This window comes from Stylophora pistillata, chromosome 12, assembly GCF_964205215.1.
Source record: "Stylophora pistillata chromosome 12, jaStyPist1.2, whole genome shotgun sequence".
Classification (NCBI taxonomy): Eukaryota; Metazoa; Cnidaria; class Anthozoa; order Scleractinia; family Pocilloporidae; genus Stylophora; species Stylophora pistillata.
Window position 1 is genome coordinate 13018009 of NC_142530.1, and position 23857 is coordinate 13041865.

Genomic DNA, 23857 nt, shown 5'->3' on the forward strand with positions numbered 1-23857 from the left:
ACGGTTATTCAGTGGTTCATCGTCCTCCTCCTTCAGAGGTCGCGGCTAAAAGGGATGACACAAAAGGACCTCATTGAATATTCTAGAAAACATATTTGCAGTGAAAATACAAAAAATGTAAATCAAAGAAAACATAAAAATATGTTTTCTATAGAATTTTAATGAGGTCCTTTTGAGTCATCTCTTTTAACCGCGACCTCCTTTAGAGCAAAATAGTTTCCAGATGGGATGGAAACTCGATTTTTCTCATATTAAAAATTGTTTATTTCACCTCCTTTAGAAGACTCAAAATGGAGACTCTTAGTGGGACACTATATGTCAAATTACATAACATATCCGGCCAAGAGTTATGATGGCTACCAGAAAGGTTGACGTAAGGTTAATCAAAAGAAAGAGGGAAGCAAAAAAGACAGTTGATTCCCCACTGGCTAGGTACTATATTCTGGAACTTAAAATGTTTGGAGCACTATTATTGTTGGGTTAGAAGTTTGCCCTACATTCCCTTACGTTTATCAGGTACAATAGTGCTGGCCAGCTATCTTGTGTGGTATGCGACATAAACATAAAGAACGAATTTCTGTGGACCTCACATGTCCTTGGTAAAAAGCACAAAGAGGTAAATTAAAGGGTAAAGATCCACTAAAGAGAGTAACAGTGCATAACATTTTCATTTAATTATCGTCAGGTCTTAGGTTCCATGCTCAACTTGTAACCAAGAATTTTTTTATTTGGCAGAACTTGGCAAACCTAAAAGGGAAATCCAAAGCAAACTTATCAGTTACAGAGGTGCAAAAGCCAGTTAAAGTAAGTGGCAACTTAGCTTGTTATGTTCTATTTTGAACACTGACCCCTAGTTACCATAAGAGGTAAAGAAGAACGACGGAAATTAAATGGTCTATTTTTGCAGACCCTATGTACTGTACATGTGCAGGAGAGACGTAATTACTAAAAGAAGGAATGACCTAAAACCACCTAGAACTACCCACAACCACCATCTAAAACCACCTAAAACCACCTACAACCACCTTCAGAATACTATTGTGTGACAATTTGAGACAATGTAAGTGCACACCCGAAATGTTGTCGCGTGGCTCGCATGTCATGACCAGGGAAAACAAGAGAATTTTTTACACGTAGTTACTAAAACAAGGAATGACCTACAGTGAGCTACTGTAAGATCCTGCAATGAAGTAAATAAATATTTTAGAAAAAAGACAAAAAAAAAAAAAAAACAGGAGACATGTGTATTAACGTAACGTGTTTGATAACAGAATTTCTAGCTTGGAGATAAATTTACGGTGTATTATAATGAGACATGTCTAATGACAATAATGATAAAAAAAATGTGAAAAACCTTTGGCTTAAGATGTCTTTGAGGGTCTTATATAACAAGCCTCCCATAATTTTACACTATCATGAGGCTATGAGTTGTATTTGGCCTGTCAACACCTTTTACTCACTGATATTTTCATATCAAAACCATTACTTAATAAGGTCTCGTATCAGCGCCGCGAGACTATGAGACGTATTTGGCCTGCCAACACATTGTTATTTTTAGACAGCAAAACAAGAAGGCCCTCACACCGTCATGGGGCTAGAAAGTCATGCAAGCCACACCACAATTTTTCGTAACACTCACAATAGCTCCCTGTAGGTCATTGTAGGTCATTGTAGCTCATTGTAGGTCATTGTAAATCATTGTGGATCATTTTAGGTCAGTCCTTGTTTCCACGGTAGCTCATTGTAGGTCATTTCTTGTTTTAGTAACTACATGTAAAAAATTTTCTTGGTGTTTTTCCCTGGTCATGACATGCGACAACATTTCTGGTGTGCATTTAAATTGTCACAAATTGCTACACAATAGTATTCTGAAGGTGGTTGTAGGTGGTTTTAGATGGTTGTAGGTGGTGGTTGTGGGTGGTTTTAGATGGTTGTAGGTGGTTGTAGGTGGTTTTAGGTCATTCCTTCTTTTAGTAATTATGGCAGGAGAGACTGGGCTAAATGTGAAATCCAGTGGTAGGTCTTTGGTGTTGAGCTGGATAGAGGCATTGAGAGTTGAAAGTCAGTTCTCCAGGATTTAAAAACCTGGGTGAAGTTCTGGTGGTCCTGGTTCGAGCACATACATGTACATTGCTCATCGAGAAAGACAGTAATTGTTGACTAAGGTGAGGTCTCGGAACACATGTTGGAGGGAAGGCTGGTAGTTGCCAACTATATCATGTTTTAGAATGTACCGGGGTTGACAAGGTAGTCTTCTCAAAATATACTTTTTATTTTTTGGAAAGGTTTAATATAAGTAACAAGGAACTTCGAATATGGCTGTGAATGCCTGTGTCCAAGCTGATAACATCTAGTCCTTCATATGTACACAATTAAGTAAGAAAAAATTACAAATAGAACATACCAAATAGTGGTTGACTCTAAATATTGGTGTTTCTCTACTGAATAAGTTTTCTTCCATAATTTGTTTGTGAAATAGAAAGAAAAAGAGAGAATTTTAAACAACCATGGTCTTGGTTTCCTGGTGTAAACAAAACCATGCACAGCTATCATGTTGATGGTAATTTTTATGTATAAACCAGTTGTTTCCTGTGTGCTGTAAGAAATTACTGAGCAACTTAATGTGTTGGGTTGGGATTTTAAATCTAATTTGGGGGTTGGGATTAAGGGTGTAAATATCTTGGAGGGGACTTAGAGTCCTATTGCATTTACACCCACCTTCGGGTGAATCATTAAATAAAAAAAAAAACTTTGTTCCACTTTTAATGTTTCCTTTTGAGATATACTTTGATGAACAAATTTTCAGCAGGTTGAAACAAATGATGAAGCTCCAAATAAAAAAATTAAAGGTCAGTTCATTAAAATTTTTCAGAGAATCACCTTAATCAAGATTTAACATTTAAAGCACATCTGAGTTTTGATTCATGTACTATAATTTCCAGCTGTTTATTCACAGGTAATCTGTTGATTTTGCATTAAACATGCATCACTACAGGTAATAGGGAGGTGTGGGTTATGTAACAGTTTTAAAATCTACTGGTGGTTGAACTGAAAAAAATTCTCACCTACATGTACCTGCATTTCCACCTCTCAACTGTGTTTTATTGTTATAGTATTAAGAGTGCCACAAAGCGGCATGAAAACATGATGCTGACTCAAGGTTACTTTATTCATAATTAGTTGTGTAACGAACAAATTTTTATCGCTACGTGTAAACAAAACCTTGATTTCCAGTTAACACTAACAGAATTTTCCTGTTATAAGGGACTTGTTAGGCCCAGTAGAACTGGAGATATCAATTTTTTTTTAAAAATTGGCCAATAGTAGTTTGAAAGCCCGGTCGGAAATTATGGTAACCATTTGGAATACTCATCACTCCATGACATCAGCGTTATTCATGGTTAACACAACTTTCATTTACTGATAGATCTTGAGTTTTGTCAGCGAACAACTTTTTCGTTATCTCGGATATTTCAAGACATCAATCATGTATATGTTGTAGTTCAATTTTATACTTGGTTCAAATTTTATTTTCCTTTGTTCTCGGCCATGTCAGTGTATGCATGATAATGAGTTTGAAACAAAGGAAAATAAAATTTGAACTAAGGATAAAATTGAACTACAAGATATACAACATAACAACCATGTTACGCTTGATACAGACCAGACAGTGTAACTAACGTGGTGCAAAGTAGTTGCTACACCATTCATTTTAAGTTAGTTAAGTATAATTAATTTTAGGATATGGGTTATATATTACTATTTCATATTTATTATTACTAACAGTAATTTTTTTTGACATCCACAGTTGATTACAGGATTGACACAAACAGGTAGATCTTCATTGGCGCATCATTGTAGTACATTACATGTAGTTTACCATATAATTTTTTTTTCCTTGAGCACTGTCAAAGTGTGATTCAATAGGAAAATTAAATGGTATGTTAAAGCTGATATTGCACACTCATCACCTAGCAATTGGTACAGTATTGATTTTCAAGTGCAATTTAACACGAAATTCATGGGTCAGGTAATTGGATTTTCCTTGAGTCACTCAATTGAATGAAAATAAGAAAAAAAGAAAACAGCAATAATATAATTGTGTGTTTCTATCTTGAGCACAAAACAAGAGACATGAAACAATATCACTTACTCTGGTTTTCAACTGGTAATTCTATGCTTAACACCTTGCTCAGTTAACCAATAAGAATGCAAGATTTAATTCAATTAATATGCGATTCTAATTTTAATATTCTGAGAGGTCCAACGTGGCCACCTAATATAATCTGGCCAACCATAAGTCAATACTGAATCAAAAGAGGTGACACTGATTGTGGCAGTTGTAGATTGAACCAATTTATACCATTTAGATTTTGGAAACTTTTTTGATTTCGTTACAACTAGATGTACAAGAGCAAATCATCAGTACAAACTTTACGTCAAACCAGCAAGACTTAATTGTTATAAACATTCGTTTTTCATTAGGATTGCTAAATTATGGAATGAATTACCAAGAAACATAGTGGAAGCTGATAATCTTCAGCATTTTAAATCTCAGCTTAAATTGTACTTAAATATTTAATTATAACTAAGTATCTTATTTTCATTTAGACTTATTTTTTAGGGAGTTTTTCCATAGGGATAACCTCTTAACTTCTTTTTCTGGAAGCATATTTTCCCTTTCCTCTTAGTGTATACATAGTCTGCTTCTGGAATTAATAAAGTATGTATGTATGTATGTATGTATGTATGTATGTATGTATGTGTGTGTGTGTGTGTGTGTGTGTGTGTGTGTGTGTGTGTGTGTGTGTGTGTGTGTGTCTCTGTCTGTCTGTCTGTCTGTATGTATGTATGTATGTATGTATGTATGTATGTATGTATGTATGTATAGGCAAACACGTGGCTATTGAATGGGCCAACCTAAATGTTTTGAGCAAGGATGGTCAAAAAAGTTAAACCTCTGCTAGAAGTACCAGCAAAGGCAGTCGTATTGTAGGACATAAGCTGAAAAATTCTTGTATTGCTCTTGGCCTCAGTTTTACGGTGAAATTTTTATTCAACTATGAAAGGCTTTTCTGTCAACAGATTAATAATTAATTACTAAAAATGTAAAGGAAACAATTGATAATTTTTAAAATTTACTACGGCTGTATTCAATTACTGTCAAACGTCAACCACATTTGACAGTAATTCTGGTATTGTCTTAGCTATACAGACAGTTTAGAAGAAAAAAAGGATGAGACTTCCACAGATAACCAATCACATTTGCCTTCAGGTAAGAAATTGTTTCCAGCTATCATGTGGTTGTATTTTTACCGAACAAGATTTTACACAGTCAACTGGCTACATAATACGAAAGGAACTAATTAAAAGTTTTAATTAGCCAGAGAAGAAGCCTGGATTCTGACTGAGAACTTGTTTTCACAAGTGGATAGAGTTTGTTGCTGGTTTTCATCATTATCCGTGTAACAGATTGATGCATCTGGTCAGATTACGTGAAGCAGTTATAACATGAGGTGGTCTAAAAGCTGGTTACAGTATGCTTGCATTTGTTACTGTAAAGCAAATATGTGTGGTTTAAGGAATGATGTACATTCCTTTTTATCCTTTTCAGACTTCTTTGATCATGGAATCAAGTCTGGAATGCAAGAGAATATTCCCAGGTGTTAATGGTTATTTTACTTTAGTTAGTAAATTCCTAAATCATATTAACCATATCGCTGTTTTTTTTCATTTTACACAAAGTCATATCAAGTCCATTGTTTCTTAGGAAATTAGTAGAGTACAGATTTTATTTTGGGATTAAGTGACAATTTATTCATAACACATTTTAACTGAAAAATTTCCATCCAATCTATTGTGCTGTTTATGTACTTATGTCATTTGGTAAGTTATTTTGTCCCTAATCACCTGACTTTTGTTGATATTGTTTCCTATGAATGCATGAAAGAGGAGATTCTACAGAAGGCATTCCAGAAGGATTTTTTGATGACCCAAAACTAGATGCAAAGGTTTGAAAGTCATGCAATTCACTGTGTGTCTAAATTGAAAGTTTAAGTTCCTTCCTATCTTGAAAAGCTTCATGAGTTTTTGGTTATAATCTCTGAGAATTGAGGTTCTGTGCTAACAGTGCACACTTTAACATTCAAGATAAGGTCATTTGCAGCATAATGACTGAAACGTAGGACACATAGTCACACTGTTAGTTTATTAGCACAGTAAAAGGCTACATTGTATGCCCTATATTCCTAATAAAATATACAATTTACTTATCTTTGTTTTTTTTTTTGCATTTAACTTCTTTTTTGGAACTCAGTTTTTGCTGGACATCTCCATGTAGGTCCGTAAAGTAGAGTACAAAGATCAGGCTGAGGAGCAATGGGAAAAGTTCCAGAAAGAAATGCAAGTAGAAAACCAGGTGCTGAAAATATATATATTTTAAAACAAATCAAAGTTTGGATGGTTCAGTGAAGCCATTTTATTGCTCTGTTTTCCATGTTTATTTTAGTTTTGTTCTACAGTGTTATACCATTGCATAGTTTGTACATTCTATTTCCTTAATATGGTACTGGTGGATTGGCATAATGGTGTTCAAGTCAGGATAAAGAATGATCTTTTTTGAGAGCATTACATTACAGGGTAGAAGAATTCAGTGTTGTTACCTTGTTTTTAAGTATTAGTTGTAATGTTTAAAACTTTTTACCAGTCAGATCAAATCAAATATCATATAGCCCACTGTATATGGCAACATATGGGTTTGATATGGTGCATAGTGTCCCATATCAAAACCATATGAAATCCATGTGGCCCATAGATTTTCCCATATCAGACCCATACATGGGCCATAAATGTCCCATATCACTCAGTTTGGTAAGGGTGAGTGTATGGGAGCTTAGACCATTGTATTTTTGTTTTGCATACAATTATTCAGACACCAGTGGTAACCATAAAATTGTGGCAAACAACTGCTTTGTTAAAGCTCCATTCTTTCTTTGGTGGTAGAATGGTTAGCAAAAATTTCACACTGTTTACCTTATTCATAACTTGAAATGATTAAAAAAAAACCTGTAGTAAGCTGTGTAAAAAAAATTGACTGCCTTTATAATCGCAGCAACTAAGACTTAATATGTGATATCTTTAACATGGTGTAATGGGTGGTTTAATTGTGTTAAAGCTGCAGCTGACATTGTTTTTCACATCTGTGAATATGATTTGTTGGGGGACTAACACAGGTTATCCATGATCCCTGACCCCTTAATAAAGATGGGAAAGTCAGGGTAAGCCAAGAGGACCTACGTAACTTAAAGGTTGTTGTTCCCTATTACCTTTGCATATATTTTGTCAGGTGTCACAGTCCATTGTTGAAGGAGAAGATGAGGAGTCCAGAGTTAATAGGGAATTATCAGAACTCAGTGAACAGAGGTAAATGATTATGATGATAGTGATGATCATAATAATAATTATGATTTAAACACCAATGAAATACCAGGTGAGCTTTTGGCAAAAATTTGATATCTTCAAAGGTGAAAATAACATGTTGTCTTCTCACATGATAAATTGCACCTTTAATTTACAGCAAAAGTGAAACGGATTGGTTTTTCATTGTTAAATGTTTCATGTTGAAAATTTTTCACTCATTTGCTTCGCTCACACGTGAACTATTCTTCAACACTCAATGAGCAATTTTGTATTTAGACATGGCCATGTCTTAAAAAGACGTTCTGGTTTTAATTTGACCATTACAAGCCTGTATTGTATTTTGTTTTTTACTTATAATCAGAGTCTACTTTCTAAGAGCTGATGCCTTGCGCGACAGACAGAGTGCTTTAAAGGAAAAGTCCTCCAAACTGAACAGTCTTCAGCCACAACCACACGAACAAACTGACAGCAATAGTGATGATAGCGATTTTGATGAATTTCTTGACTGGAGAGCAAAGAAAGTCTCCTGATGAACTGCTGATTCACTCTGCTCTAGGTGTTGCAATGCATCTAGATACGCAACTTTCCCTTGTTGCCTTGATATATTTGTACTGGCATGGTCTTTGCCTGAAATGATTAATATTAAGATAGCAAAGCTGAAGAATCAAGTTTTCAAGACAGAGGAAAAACTTACATGTCAAGGAAGGGGCCTAGGAAAGGAACACCTGAGCAGGAGCAGTGGTATCAGTTCCTTTATAAAAAGAATTTTACTCTTATTTCATTTCTTGGTCTAAGAAACAGAGTGTTCTGAATTGAGGCATTTTGGAACCCTGGATCCACCGATAGCATTCGCAGAATATATAAAAATAGATATTGACTGCAGAATATGGACTGAGGTGTTTTTGTGGAATTTGCTCTCCGCACACGCTGGTTCAACAAACGAGGACTGTATACTCTCTTTTAAGTTGGCTTTTATTCTTCAGCTCACAACATTCACGTTCTGCCCTATGATCTAACTCACTTACTGTAGGATCACAAGTGCCACTTTTATTGGCTACAGATATCCACACCCAGATACGTAGGTCTGGTGTGGTCGGATAGGGCTTAGTTGTCTACATAATTTCCTAATCGGTTGATCCCAGTTGCATGGGTCTGTTAGACAAATCTTATTATCGTTAATCTTAACACGTACGTGATTTCACTAGCAATTATCTAGTTAATTACATCATTGTTTGTCGATCCTTCTACGCATTCTTTGTCAATATTTCCAGTTACATTCTACCGGTTACATTCTACTGTTCTCTATTAGAGGTAAAGAACCAATAACTCACTTAGTGCACCGCTAATCATGCAAAATATAACAAAACAAGCAAAATCCTAATAATGGGTGTAAACGTTCTATAACAGGTGTAAAACATGGGCTGCATACTTCAGACCAGGTTCTAAATAAGGACTGAAGTGAGGGTTCTCAACATAAAGACTGTAGCAAATCAAACAAAGAAGAACAAGAATACGAAGCACAAACATTCTTATGTGGCAAAGTAACAAAGATTTCTGGTGGACTGACTTAACCAATTTGAACCCAGTAAATTATATTCTTAGAGGAAGATAGATGACTTGAGTGACTCGATCACATTGTTGGCTTATGAGTCTAATAAAAGTTAGTTAGTCATTGAGAGAAATATTATCTTTATTGAACAAATTGGAAATCTTTGCTAATCACACTCTTATCAAAATCAAAGAGTACTTAAAATTTCCTACATCTCATTGAGAAATTGAACTCATCATGACTACCTACTGTTACAATGTTTGCAAATCAGTCACTTTGATTTCAAAATTAATGCCTTAACCGTGTAATGAGTTAATCAAGAGAGTGCTGAACATCAATGCTTGGGGCAAATGATGACAGGTATATGTGCATGATGAAGGACATAATCACTGACACTTCCGACAAAGGTGCGTCTTATGGCACCCATTCCACGGCTTCCCATGATGAAAAGATCAATGCCACATTCCTTTACTGTATTGCAAATAGCCTCCCCTGGTTTACCACCACATAGCTTTATCTCAAATGATGCCTGATAAAGTAAAAAAGGTAAGTAAAATGAGGATTCAGTAAAATTGACAATGGTAACAAAAGTCTATGTACACACATAAGGGGTGTGAGTCTGCAATACCAAGCTTATCTTGAAAAGATAACACGACCTCCTCTGTCTTGCACTGACTGATGGGTAATGCAAAGTTTAGTAATAATAAAAGTACACCAATCAGACTTAATAACGGTGTACTTGTTTATCAAAGAGGATGTGAAATTACCCGATGATTTTCACTGGTCAGAGAAATTATACAGTACATGATTTTGAATCAAATGGAAGAAATCATAAAATAGGCAGTTTAAGACTGCAAGTGGCAACTGATACAGTGCAATTTTACAGCACTGAAAATAGCAAGAGATGTTTCACATGCAAAAGAGGAGACCTGATGCATCCCACAAATTTTCACAAAAGGATGATTAAAAATGTGTTGACTAATTAAAACAACCAATAACTAAATGGTTAAAATAATCGTGTTAACAATCAATGGTGGTAATAATTATTAAAACAATAATAATAGTGATAACTTAAGGGGGATAGCTCAAGAACCTTACTGTTCCTCTATCAGTCTATCCTCTTAGCTCCACAAATGATTGAACTGTGCTTTTAATTTTGCATGATAAATATAATTTTTTTTTATTTCATAGCAATTCCATTTTTGTGAGACTTGTTTCATACAATAAGACATTCCACATTCTAGGATATTCCACCATTCCACACTGTTGAATAGGGTCACCCAGTTAAACTCTTGACCTTGCTCTCTTTGCAAATTTAGTGGATCTTTAGGGCATTTGTACCTACTGAAATGGTAAAATGCTTTCTTCGAATGATGAAATTATTTCCTTAAAGTTCCCATGATGTGCAGGTCAAACCTACTTAGCTATTTCTGTAGTAAAAGTCTTGTTTCAATTACATGCCACAGGAGATGCCCCCGTGAAATTATTTTGAGATGTTTATTATCTTTAGTTGTGTCACAGTGAGAACTGAAAAAATTTTATTTTCTAATCTACTGGGTATAATTTGCTGATTTAAACGGTAAAGTGCTCTCTCTTCAAAGAAAAAAGTTTATTTCTAGGTCTAATGAGCAGATCACACCTTTTAAGATAATTATTTCTGCAAGGAAAAACTTTGTTTTTTCACACGCCATCCTGAAGTTATTTTGAGATGTTTATTGTTTTCTGTAGTACTCCAAAACAAAGAATGAGTGGCACTGTGAAACATTCTGTCAAGATGGGAATTCTATTGTTACCATCAGTTACTCATCTCCACACCAGATGTGGCTTCACCTCCTATAGGATGCAGTAACCACAAAAACTGTTAATTATACTTGGATTAGTTGTGTAGTTGAGTGGACTTTGAATTGGTAGCTGGTTTCTGGCCCATAATGTGGAATCTAAACTTTACTTTCATGAGTGGGGTGCCCCAGTCAATTTTGTTCATAGGAATTGCCCGTTTGCAGTTTTCAGGAATTGCCAGTTTGCAGTTTTCTTCATTACAGGCTTGTGAAAATGTGCATTTTTTTTAGTAATAATCTTAAATATGGTCAATTTTGATGCACAACATCAACATCAACATTCTGAGCTTGTCTTATGCACTTAACCTGTAAGATAATTAAACAATAGACACATGACTGTTTGTTTCGCCAAAAATTGGAGGCCTCTGAGGCAGGAAATTGAACATTTGGTTCTCTGAAGATTGCACTTATTTTACACTACAAAACAAACAAAACGAGCTGTAGTGCAACAATTAGGCATTGGTGGATGCCACAGTGAAATTATCTAGAGATAGTTATCTTCTATAATGGTAGTGTCCTATATGGCAAGAACTAAAAAGATTTTATGGTAGGATTTACATAATTTGCAGATTTCATTATAAAATTATGGTAAAATGCTCTCTCTTCAAAGACAAATATTTTCCCCTGAGTTTTATGATGTACCAACCATACCTACTGAGAGATTTCTGCAAAGAAAACTTCTGTTTTAAAGTGCTACTGCCACCAAAAATGCACCTTTTCTTTTCTCCTCAGAGGTTGAAAGTACTTACCCTAAGTAACAAATCTGCCAAATCTTAAGGCAAAACTCCATCAAAATGTAATATTATTTTCCCTGTAGATTTGCGATCTAAACGGCTGCGATTCTTTGAACTACAGAACTCCACGCGAAGAAGAAGAAACTGGGTCAAGAACGAAAGTGACGTCAACGACTCAACAAACGTGGCTAATTTGATATGCAGAGAGAGAGTTGTTTTTCTGGTTCCGCAGGAAAGAAGGAATAAAATTCGAAAGAATTGTTCCCCAGCTTTCTTTTGCGTATTTCTTGTAAAGGCATGCCTTCACGACGTTGTCAAAGTGAGTCAATGACATCACAACTAAAAACCGATTTTTGCGGGCTCTCCTGAGTGTGTTATTCGGGCAATGGCGGAAGAATTTTTAATGTCTTTGTGGCGCTGTTTTTAAGGAATAACGTTGTCAAATTTGAAAAACTTATGCTTATTCTTATAGTTTAGGGTCTAAATGTGAAGTTAACACCAGAAAATTGGAAAATAAAATGCAAATATTTCATTGCAGTAGCACTTTAAATTGTGAGATATTTATCACTATCTACAGTCATAGTGTCACAGCAAGTCCTTGTAGTGTCACGACCTGTACTGAAAAGATAATACCTTCTGATCTACATATTTAGCTGATTTAAACAGTAAAAAGTTTAAAGAAAAAATATATTCCTTGAAGTTTCATGATGCACCAATCTAACCTGCTAAGATATTTCTGAAAGGAAAAACTTTTGTTTTTAAAATCGCCCACAATCCTGAAATGATTCCTGCCTTCCCTATGAACTACAAGCCAGAAATCACAAAAAGGAAAGAACTCAACTGTGTATTGAGTTCAAATGTCAAACAACTAATTATAAGATACTCCAAAAAACAAAAACAAACAATAAGTGGGTAACATATTAGATTAAAATTGGGTCAAGATTGGAATTCTATTGTTACTCTCACTCTTACCCTCACTCACTCATCGTGACAATAATATGTGGCTATAAATCGCCCCCTTTAGGGGGCAGTAGCCACAAAAATTGGAAAAGCACAGAAAGATGAATGGGAGAACTTTTCTTTCAAAGTTCCTCTAATCCCAAGCCTATGAATGCATAATTAACACCAGATAAAGCTAGGAATTCTATTGAGACCTAAAATTGGCAAACAAAACATACACTATTGCCTCCATTGATAAAGGCTAAAAGACTGTTATGTCCAACATACCCCTGCAGCAGTCAACTTTGTTTTGTATTTTTCTTCAAGTTCTTTCACTTTCTCAGTGTGATCTTTGACATGTTGTTCCCAGTCTTCTTTAGTGATTGTTTCTGATGAAATACAATTGTTACCAAAGAGCAAATGGTATGGATGTTTCAAAATCTTTGATCAATGACAGAAGTGACTAGAGTGAACCAGCACTTACCAATGGAGCCAGAATGAGTCATTTCACTCACATGGATGATAACAACAGTATCACCTACTTGCTTCATGTTTTTCAAATACCCTAATGAATAATAATTCATTCATTAGTAATGAAGTGTGTCCATTCTCAGTAACTGATAAATAAAATCCTTTTTAGAAATATAAGGCAAAAAAATTATCTATAAAATTTAAAAACACACAATGAGGATGAACTGTTTTTTTAATTCATGAGGCCTAAGATATTCTGTCTTCATTATCATGAATGGATGATCAAGAACTTTTTCTAACTTGAAGTAGGTTTGTTCCATCTTTGTAATCTTACGTGTAATATAATAGTAATTACTTATTATTTAATTGTTTATCATAAAGATTACCAGGTTACACAAACATGTTTATGAATGACTGGAAAACTCTTCTTTACTAAGAAATAACAATGACGAAGTTTCTTTGAGCCTCCACAAACTATATATTAACTGTAATTTGGTTTTATCAACTGAGTTGATAATGCAAATTGTTCACCTTAATTAAAGAGTTTCAAAGCTGACTTTTCAAGCTTTAGCCCTTTGTCAGAGCAAAGGATGAAGGGCTAACACTCAAAATGTCAGCTTTGAAACTCTTTTTAAGAGTTTCAAAGCGGTGGCCAATTTACATTATCAACTCAGTTGATAAAATCAAAATTACCTTGTTATACTCCCTCACCAAAACAACACCACAGTTTCTTTAGAAACTTATCGCCTTTATGGTTTTTTCTTTGTGTTTTCGTCCTTCTTTAGATTATTACTATTTTTGTGTGGCTTGCACAAAGTGTGTGGCCACATTATGGCGTGATCAGAATTTATTTATTTGTCGAGCGCCTGTTACATGGTCTAGTGTCGTGTGGTGCACTTGTCTGAGTCAGCCATCTTGGTTTAAGTGTGGTGTCGAGTAATTTTTTTTGTGTTATAAGTCCAGCTTGTGCAAGAGCTTTTACATTCTTTAAAAGACATTTGACTGTTTGAATCTTCCGTGCGGGTTGCACTACACTGAAAGGAGTTATTGCACTCTCACAAGCTGACAACTATCGGTTTGATCTTTTGGTGCAGGTTGCACCACTGAGTGTCTGAAGTGTTTGAAAGTGTCTGTCAAGCCACCTGAAAGTGCCATAAAGTGAAACAAGTTACATTGTAGTTGCATTCTCCCCTTACCAAACTGGTAAGATGGCAATAATATGGGAGAAATGAGTGCCATATATGTACCATATATGGAAAGTAACTAAGTGTATTAAAACAAAATATGGGTTTTATAACAGACCTGAATTAATTCCTAACTTAAGTATGGTTTTAATGTGGAACATAAATTTTAAAATATCAATAATGTGGGAATAATATGTGAACTGATTTCCCCATACAATAACCACATTATCCCTCATTCAACATTACTTTTACTGACTCTCTATATAATAACCACATTATCTCTTAGTTTGACACATAACTGCAAAATATGGCAGTGATAAAGATAACCATACTAATTCCATATATGGAATTTACATGGCACATAAGAACAGAAATGTTAATTACATCATTCTTTTTTTGCAACATCACTCCATGTCCATGTTGGAGTCAAGATATGATTTTGCCAGATTTTCAATTTTGAACCCTTGTTTGCACTGAATAGTCATAATGATGGCAAATAAATGCAAGTTATCGCATGTCAATGAATAAAAACTATACAGTTGGACACAATAAAGCCTCCAGGTCAAATTGTAAATCTTGTTGGGTTAAAGATTATTAGCAGTGTTAATGTAATGTTACTTCAGAGTATTACTCAACATATAATTAATTGAAATATTGCTTGTATTCTGATCTTGTTCTGTACCTACCTCTTTTCCCTAAATTCTTCCATTTGCAACCCCATATCCACCTTCCTCTACTACATTTTTCTGTGTTCTTAATTAAAAAATACAGCCCCACAAAACCCAAATACATTAATGCTGGTAAACGTTGTTCTCTCAACAAACTGTAAACAGAATTTTGTGCTCTAATGGACTGTACAGAAACTTACCCTCAGCATTTTATTACTTTACGTGCGTGTACTGCCAATATTTAAGTCAATTCACACCAAATAAAGCTTCCAATGGCTTCTAATGTAGATTACATCATTTCCTGAAGATTTCGGCCCTTCTGGAAAGTTTTATCCACATGCATGTACTGGTACACAAAGTGCCAAAAATATCCATATGAAATGCTTCCCTAGAGTTAATTTCACATCACTTGCCTTGGAAAAGACCAACAAACTATAGAACTCAATTCTACTTCATTACATAAACAAAATCAAGACTGAATCTATCAGGTCACTATGCGAGATGATGTTGACATTTTTTTAGTCTCTAAAATCTTCAGGTTACATGTGCAACCTTTGTTGTCAAAATGTGACCTCAATAACAAAGTTTGGCCATTTTAACCCTCATCTTGAAAATAAACATTTCAGGACTATTGTTTGCTAGTTATCATGTTTTATCAATGAACAGGAACAATACTGAAAACTATCTAACCATAATCAGATATTAGATCTTCTAATAGAAACTCAATCAGACACCAAACACTAAAAAGCATCTCAGTGTCATGAGCTACAAATGTACGCATTGCGGACCTATTTTCTTTTCATGTACTTACAAGGGTGAGGTTAAACTTTTTTCTTTTGAGAGGACAAAAACTAAGGGAAAGCTAGAAGGAGACAAACTTTTATATGAGCAAAACCCTTCCCTTGTAGTTTAGGGAGCTCCACTTTACATTTGAGAGGTGCTCTGATCTAATTTTGTTGCGGTCAGTGTAAAACGCAGACTATGGACTGCAGACCAGGGGTAAAATGCAGACTGCGGACTGCAGACCAGGGGTAAATTACAGACTGAGGGTAAAATAAAATATTAATAATAAAAAACAACAAGACTTGGGAGTGTTCCTACCCATACCCGTAATTTTTTTTCAAAATCCTGAAAACTCAAACCAATAAGTGTTTATTCACCTTAGTCAAATATATTATCAACCTCAAGTTCTTGAACTCCCCAATTTGTTGAACCAAGTTTCCCAAACTGATCATAATGCTATGCATCTTACCTTTGTTTACAAGTTGGCCATTTTGAATTGTGCTTTCGCGAATAGGTCTGGGACTGAGTACTCTTTCGGCATTCAAATTCTTCGTATGGCCTTGATATTGTTTGGAAGACAAGGCAAACCAAACACACCAGCATAACAACAAGGCAAGGTAAACTTGTAGGTATCGAGCACAGTTTGTGAAAGACAATAACACAAATTACTGAAAATTACCATGAGATCGTTGTCCTCGTTTTCTGACATTTTATAGTGCCAGGGAAGACGTGACTTTTAGACTGCATGAAGCAGCCTTTGTGTGTTTCGTGAGTCCTGACGGGGCATTATTTTACGGGTACGAACACTATTTCATCCTTAAGACTCGTTTCTTTTATTATTGATATTTTACCCTCAGTCTGCATTTTACCCCTCAGGTCTGCAGTCTGCATTTTACCCTCAGTCTGCATTTTACCCTCAGTCTGCAGTCCACAGTCTGCAGTCTGCGTTTTACACTGACCGATTTTGTTTTACTTTAATTTATGAGCCTTTTTAAAAATAAATACTGCATACAATGGAAATTATAACAATGTCCTCCTAATTAACTACTTAACTATGACATCACATAACAAACCTTCTGATATGTGGCACAATCATCACTTGATGTTCTCATGGAAGACAAAAACTAAAATGCATTGAACCACTCCCTTGACTATGTTATTGTTATAATTTGGATATATCAACAAAGTTGAAATAGTAAATTGGCCACCGTAATGATTACAAAAGCTGACATTTCAAGCGTTAGCCCTTTGTCAGAGCGAATAGAGGAATTGTGGGTTGTGTGTGCTTTTAAAGGCAGAAAATGGAGCTACGTTATTGGTGGGAGCATGGCAACGAGAAAAACATGAATAAATTAGTGGAATGAAAAGCGTTCGTTGATCCCTGTGGGATTTAGACTGCCCGTTTGAAAGATGAGCTTTTGTTCAAGATTTTTACGACTTTCTGTACCACCTAAGTGCAAGGAAAGACCGCAGATTGCCATATGTTGCTTAGAATGATTAGGTCAATTAAAATGTCTAGCGACTGGTTTCGATGTGTCCTTGTCATTCCTTTCCATGTCTCGAAGGTGTTCTCAGAATCGGTCACCTAGTCTTCTGCCTGTTTCGCCAATGTATATCTTTTTGCAATAAGTGCAAGTTATGCAATAGATTACATTGGCGGAGGTGCACGTGAAGTGATCGGTGATCTTAATGGATCGTTTAGGTCCCGATATTTTATCAGTGTTGTGAATGAAAGGACACATTTTGCATCGTGCACGAGCGCATTTAAAAGTGCCTGGTTGGTCATTAGTCTGAAAAGAACTTCTGACCAAAAAATTGCCTATGTTTTTGTCACGTTTGAATGAAATGAGCGGAGGCTGCGAAAAGATAGTGCTTGTCTCTGGATCGTTTTGAAGTAATTTAAAGTTTTTAAGAATGATGGATTTAACTGAGTGGTTGTGAGGGTGAAATGTGAGAGTGAATGGAATGCGGTCGGAATCTTCCTTATGCGACGTTTGTAGTGCTGAATGTCGATCAATGAGTTGAGCGCGGTGGTAACCCGCTTGAACGACGGAAACAGGGTAACCACGTTTATCGAAGAACTGGCACATTGACTCTGATTTGTGGTGGAAATCAGAGTCATCACTACATAAACGACGAAGTCTTAGAAACTGAGAAAAAGGAATGGAATTCTTAATGTGAGATGGATGCGAAGACGAATATAACAAGTAATTATGCCAGTCTGTAGGTTTGTAATACACACTAGTGCATAAACCGTTACCTTCAATTGAAACATTGACGTCTAAAAAGGATAAAGAATTGTCAGAAATTTCCCAAGTATAGTTCAGAGCCGGGTGAAAAGAATTGACTGCGGTTATGAATTGAGTGAGCTCCTCTCTGGTAGAGGAGGTAGCGCCGATACAGTCGTCAATGTAGCGACCGTAGAGTTCAGGTTTGGACGCATTGTATTGGCTGAAAAATTGATGTTCAACAAAACCTACAAAAAGATTGTCATAGCTAGGTCCCATTTTGGTGCCCATGGCTACACCATTGGTTTGTTTGAAGAAGTTGTTTCCGAATGAAAAACAATTGAGTGTGAGCACTAGTTCGGTTAAGCGTAGTAGTGTTTCATATTTAGGTTCCTTAACAGTACGTTGATCAAAAAAATGTTTAAGGGCCAGAAGGCCTTCGCCAATATGTTATTGTTACCCTTCTTAGCATTTTACTTTTAATTTGCAAATTAAATTATCTCTCACTATAATCAGATATAAGGAAGCTGCAAAGCCCAAATGTCCCATACAATTTTCCAGCCTTAGTGAAGAAAACGCATCCCAAAAAGTTTTTACTAAAAATTTGTAGAGAACTATTCATCCATGAACCTTCGACAACCAACTTGTTGTTATCCTAAAAATCTGAGTGAGCCAAATTACGTATTCTACTAAGTCACTCTTTAGGTACCTTCTTAATGTATAAAGAACTTGAAAATTGCTTTCCAAGGGAAGATCTCAGTATCTCCTACCAGGGCTTAGGGTTTGCTTTCATTTGATCAAGATCTGAACCCATAAATTATCTGGCGGGTATACTTTCATTGATTAACTCCTAATTACGAGGTTTTAAAAGCGTTTTCAATTAAAATTAAAAAAAAAAGGCTCTGTACTAAGTGACAACTGATCACCAGAGTCACTCGCTAATCAATATCAATTGCTCTTTTTTTAAGCTTAATTAGAGAATAAGGATTCTTGAGACTTTAAATTTGCATTTAAACAGGCCTTAGCTCACTTTAAATGTATAAAGAGGAATCTGAGTACTGTACAACGAGGTATCACTTCCCAGCCATGATCATCCACCGGAAAAAAATTATGACGATTATTGTTTGCAAGGAAGTAACATTCGAAGAAAATTACGTCCACAGTAAAACACTTAGAACGATTCTGAGGTCAGGCGACAATGGCGTGATGCGTAATTGGCGGAAACGATCGAAATCGAACGTCAAACAAAACCAAATGGTAAACCACATTTTCACCTTGAACCACTTACAGTCACAAGCCTTTTCGCTGTGGTCACTTGCATCCACAGGAATGCCGACTTTCCTTCCAGAATTTGCCATGTCACAACGAATTTACTGCGGGGTCAGCGCCTTGTAAGGAGTTGAGCCAGAACTAACAAGGAGGGCTTGTTCAAACCTGGGTTCGGCAGTCGAGCCTCGTCTTTGTGCAGAGGCCAGCGGTACACTATTTGCAGCAAATTCATGTTTTCATGGTTCACCGAAGTTTTGACAGTTGCTATGGCAACATCAGAAATGAGAGCACGCGCTGGCGAGATTTTCCTGAGGGAAAATCATTCTACACTGGCATTGCTGCAACCTGCGGGTTCTTTAATTCTATTTTATTTACTAGTGCACTTTTCATTCTGTTTTCATGTTCTTGTCATTTGATAACCTTTCTCCCTCAAGGTTGTTGTTATGTGCCTGGCTCTACATTCGAGAGGGATCAGGTTTCCTCCAAAATAAAGGGGGTTTTTCCTGACAGGTAGCAGGCATGCTAGTTTATCATGTATCATCATTGCCGTTACAATCAATAAATTGGGTCTGTTGCTCGCCGGAAGCCAGGCTCTAACAGTGTGGAGCTTCTAATCTTGTGCAGCAGCCAGTATCCTATTTACCAGTGAAAAGTTGTTTATTGTCTGATTGAGGGTATAGGGTAAACGTGACGCCTCAAACAACACCCTATCTTTCAGTATCAGGCCAACAGGTGCAGAACCTCTCACGAGGAAATGGGTTTTATTTGTGTGCAAGCAGAAAACTATTTTATCAGTTTCATATGAGACTACACTCTTGAAGTAATAGGCTCTGCATTTAAACAGTGATGTAGGGCTCACACGGGTTGTAAATTGAGAAAAGTTACCCTGGAAGAGTAAGCCCAACCATCTGATTCTGATTTAGCAAAACTTTGACTGAAGACAAAAATTTAACTAAAGCTGCCATGAAGTTAGCAGGGAGGAGGAGGAGGAGGACTGGAATGAAATTTTAAAATTCATTCTGTGCATGCCATGATTGCATAGCCTAAGGCTCTCTTAGTGAAGTCATGGCAGCTAACTCTATGGGAAAGAATGATTGACATGTCATCTGTCCATTGAAGAGAAATATATTTTCTGGTAATGTTCTATAGTTTTACTAGTCATTGCTGTTTCTGTTTGGTACTTTGCCCTCGGAGAGCTTGTGGTTTCCAGACAATTTTTTAAGTCTAATCAAATTCTGATCAATTAAGTCACATTGTACCGGTACAATGTGACTTAATTGTTTCCCTTGAAATCTAGCAATTCTGTCAATTCAACTGTTCCACAGCCACTGAAGACTCAAGGAAGAGACCTTCCCATAAAAATTTTAAGATCTGAACACAATTAACAGCTAGGAAAAAAAACATTTTGGTTGACCAACCTACGGTCTTGGTTCTGTGATAACTGGAACCCGATGGGCAGGTCACCCAGGCCAAATTGTTTTCCAAAACTCGCTCTGCAATAGTCGCTCGTCAACATACCAAGAATGGATCATAAAATAAAGAACTGATTTGGATAAAAGTCAAAGGAAATGGTAGTGTATGGTCCTACGTGTGTACATGTTTCTGCCTCTGGGATAAAAAAAAAAAAAAACAGTTTGGAGGAATCAACTTCCATACGTTAATGTTCGTACTTAAGACTTGTGGGGATGCTATAGATTACAAAGAAATTTGTTGACTAGAGCAAAGTGACTTGCAATAAAACGGTGCTGCCCTGCTCAAGTATCTAAATATATATTATAGGGATAAATAGCTTTATCACAAGAGATGAGGCTGTCGATTTTATTGATTTCCACACCTATATACAAATAAAAGTAAGCATTGGAGGAATTTTCCAATCTTTTAACCTACAATAACCACAAACTGCCCTTGAAGCAACAAGGTTTTCATTTTCTTGTAAGGACTGATGTGTAAATGCTAGCCTTTATAGAAACCACATCTTTTTTAGTTCTTCAGTGTCTTTCACTCAAGTAGCAGGTATTTTGTCATAGGATGGCCATCATTTGTGAATACGAGTGTCTTTCAGTCTGATGGTAAGTATTTTGTCAGAGGGTGGCCAATATTCGTGAATATGACACAAGAAAGCCTAGGAAGCCTTGTCCAGCACCCCAGAGAAATGCAGCATACCTTGGCATGGTGAAATGAGCTGTTCGATATACTGCCCCTATTGTGGCACCTGAAATGGAAGACAGGGGTGGTTTTCTGTGGTTTTCACATGCGTGCAAAACTATCGCTTCCTATCAAAGTTAAGACAAACTTTTTGAATTTTTCAAAACTTAGTCAGTGGTTATATATGATAAAAGGCTTATTGAATAAATTTATTCAGGCTGAATGGGAAAATATTTGGCTCTCATTAATGATGTACAAACCAAGTGGACCTTGAGCCAAATATTTTCACATTTGGCCCTCTTGCTGAGTCAATAAGTACATAGTTTGTATAAGGAAGAGCTAATGTGTACTTATCAAAAAGTGTCTAAGGCAACTAGGTACACTATAAAGCAGTTTCAATTTGTGACTAATGGAGGAAGACTCTAAGAAACCACTATACTTTACATCAAACTTGTTTTAACTTTATGTTCAACAAACTTGAGATAAAGTTTATATCCTGAAGTTTTAATAACATTGCAAAAAATAAGAACCAGATGGTTTGATTAATGGTTTAAATTTGCTGACCCATTTGCTGCTTCAATCTACTAACTAACTACTACTAACTGCTTCCATTTGTGCTTTAATCTACTGACTAACACAGGTATTTTTGATAGCATATTTAAACTTTTTCTATTCATCAAGCTTTTAATTAGAAAATTTTGGAGATTATGCAAAAATTAAAACTCACTTGTTACTATTCCTCCAGTGATTGGATAAAGAAATCCAATGAATATTATAAGGAGAGGAAAAAACATGCCTCGTGAATGTTGCCTCAGAGCAAAGAAAGCAACAGCAGCTGAAATACAATGGATGAACACTGATGTTGCCAGACACCAAAGAAAAATCTGATACCACATTTCTGTGAAAGAAATAAAAACCAATGAACACACAGCCTACAAAAAATTTTTGACTCTATTTGTCACAATTTTATACAAATGGTTGTGATGCTTTATGAAGAGCCCCTGGTTGTTCCACAGAGGCTCAGACATTTAGACATTTACTCCCTTTAACGCCAGTAAATAATCCCACAACTACATGTGTACAAGAATAACATGACTTTGATTACTCACACAGTGAATGAGATAATGGATGAAAATAAAATGAAACCAAAACTGTTTAAAAAACCAGCAAAGTAGTTTCCCAAAATGTCAAACTCCCAAAAACCTACTAATTATGCCTTGACAACCCCTGGCCTTGTGATGTCTTTTTAAGTTCCCTTGGGTTTCATTTTGAGCAATATGAAAAGATTTAGTGACTTGTTTAAAAGGAGTCCTGCATACTTTGTTGTGCATTCTCTGTTATCGGAGGTCAGATTGCTATACACATTGTAAATGTCGTGTTCTGGGCAAAGAGTAGTATTCTTTTAAAATAAACTAAAAAAGTTAAATAAAGGGAAGATGAAGCATTGTTTCATTCACAAGGAAAAAATTAAACACAGTGAGGTTACTTGGTTACATGTGTAAGTGTGAAAGATGTCCAATGACACATTTCTGGGTTATAGTGTGAAAACACATGAGACATTGGTTTAAGTTAAAAACATATGGTATACAGTTGCTGTTCTTCATACAGACTTCTTTCTAGTACAAATACACCAGTCCTGTACCTCTCACTTACCGCCAGTTCTTTTATGTCTCAACAAAATTCTGACATTTTAACATAAAAAAAGAAAAGAACCAATCATACAGGCCTAGCTTCCCCAGATGAGCAATGGACACCTTATCATGGCCCCACGGAATACACAAGTATAAACAACCTCTTCATTACTCACATCGACATTATATAGTAATTATAAATTGTGTCAGTAATACATTTTTCCTGCACTGCACCCTTTTAAAACGAATTCCTGTGGAGGTTTAGTATCGCATAGTAGTTTTCTCAGTGGTCAACTGCAGACGTAAACATTTAGCTGCAAGCTTATGTGTGAGGTTGCTTTCTTCGCTGCTTGATCAATTATTCGAAACCATCAGGGGAAATAGTAACAACAGCGCTTTTCACTGCCATCAAAAGTTAAACAGGATTCGATGGGCTTGAGTCTTAATCAACAGCCGAATTAACCACAGCCTGTTTGAAGTAAGCTTTCACGATTTAAACACCAAGCCTTAATTAAAATTGGCGATTCATCATCCACTCACCACCGAAAAAATACAGATTCTTTTGCACATCCATGCCTCTGTATTTACTCTTCAAGCACTAGAGACTGCTACAACTTTCCTTTTCTCGGGGAGCCTTTAGATCAGCCTCTTTCCTACTTTAGAGCACCAGAAGTTTTCAAATATGAACCCCCCCAGCGTACGGCTACCGCCGAGTTCCGCCATATTCTTCATCGCTGTGAAGCCGACAGAGCTGAATAATGAAATGCTACGTCAGAGAGTATGCGGTCAACAACGCGGGCTCAAGTGTCCTCGGTCGAAAATTTCACGAAAGTAACAAGGGTAATAACCAAGCCCGAGGGCCGTATTGGGAGAATATCGGCCCGAAGTCTTGACAGTACGGACTGAGCGCAGCGAGGTCCGTACAAAAAAGACCGAGGGCCGATATTCTTCCAGTACGATCCCGAGCAAGCTTGGTTAATAAGAGATTTATTATACGAC

The 23857-nt window shown here is 36.2% G+C and overlaps 3 protein-coding genes across 4 annotated transcripts; 1 reads left to right on the forward strand and 2 right to left on the reverse strand.

The window, feature by feature from the left end:
* Window positions 1–191: 191 nt before the first annotated feature.
* LOC111328346 (zinc finger protein 830) lies at window positions 192–8656 on the forward strand. 2 transcript variants are annotated; one of them, XM_022932750.2, is made up of 11 exons: window positions 192–432; window positions 517–616; window positions 736–804; window positions 2810–2849; window positions 3809–3833; window positions 5208–5275; window positions 5615–5663; window positions 5951–6011; window positions 6341–6418; window positions 7346–7422; window positions 7781–8656. In XM_022932750.2, exons 1-11 carry the CDS (start codon window positions 350–352, stop codon window positions 7947–7949), a joined length of 819 nt encoding a protein of 272 aa, XP_022788485.1. In that variant the 5' UTR covers window positions 192–349; the 3' UTR covers window positions 7950–8656. The 2 variants fall into 2 exon arrangements, with proteins under 2 accessions (XP_022788485.1, XP_022788484.1); XM_022932749.2 differs by having other exon boundaries at window positions 194–432; window positions 2807–2849.
* A 435-nt stretch (window positions 8657–9091) lies between these two features.
* On the reverse strand, window positions 9092–19261 carry LOC111328347 (uncharacterized). The gene is made up of 4 exons (XM_022932751.2): window positions 19102–19261; window positions 12964–13044; window positions 12768–12868; window positions 9092–9497 (listed from the first exon to the last, which is right to left on the reverse strand). Exons 1-4 carry the CDS (start codon window positions 19169–19171, stop codon window positions 9303–9305), a joined length of 447 nt encoding a protein of 148 aa, XP_022788486.1. The 5' UTR covers window positions 19172–19261; the 3' UTR covers window positions 9092–9302.
* A 1623-nt stretch (window positions 19262–20884) lies between these two features.
* LOC111328344 (transmembrane protein 170B) lies at window positions 20885–23587 on the reverse strand. The gene is made up of 3 exons (XM_022932745.2): window positions 23399–23587; window positions 21955–22125; window positions 20885–21294 (listed from the first exon to the last, which is right to left on the reverse strand). Exons 1-3 carry the CDS (start codon window positions 23430–23432, stop codon window positions 21164–21166), a joined length of 336 nt encoding a protein of 111 aa, XP_022788480.1. The 5' UTR covers window positions 23433–23587; the 3' UTR covers window positions 20885–21163.
* Window positions 23588–23857: the final 270 nt, after the last annotated feature.

Coding starts and splice junctions, on each gene's coding strand:
- LOC111328344 (XM_022932745.2), bottom strand. CDS start 23,432: ATGGATGTGCAAAAGAATCTGTATTTTTTCGGTG. Junction 22,126..23,398: donor GAATCTGTATTTTTTCGGTG/GTGAGTGGATGA, acceptor TTTCTTTCACAG/AAATGTGGTATCAGATTTTT. Junction 21,295..21,954: donor CACTGGAGGAATAGTAACAA/GTGAGTTTTAAT, acceptor CTTCCATTTCAG/GTGCCACAATAGGGGCAGTA.
- LOC111328347 (XM_022932751.2), bottom strand. CDS start 19,171: ATGGCAAATTCTGGAAGGAAAGTCGGCATTCCTGTGGATGCAAGTGAC. Junction 13,045..19,101: donor CAGCGAAAAGGCTTGTGACT/GTAAGTGGTTCA, acceptor ATTATTCATTAG/GGTATTTGAAAAACATGAAG. Junction 12,869..12,963: donor GACTCATTCTGGCTCCATTG/GTAAGTGCTGGT, acceptor GTATTTCATCAG/AAACAATCACTAAAGAAGAC.
- LOC111328346 (XM_022932749.2), top strand. CDS start 350: ATGATGGCTACCAGAAAGGTTGACGTAAGGTTAATCAAAAGAAAGAGG. Junction 617..735: donor TTGGTAAAAAGCACAAAGAG/GTAAATTAAAGG, acceptor TTTATTTGGCAG/AACTTGGCAAACCTAAAAGG. Junction 805..2,806: donor AGGTGCAAAAGCCAGTTAAA/GTAAGTGGCAAC, acceptor ACAAATTTTCAG/CAGGTTGAAACAAATGATGA.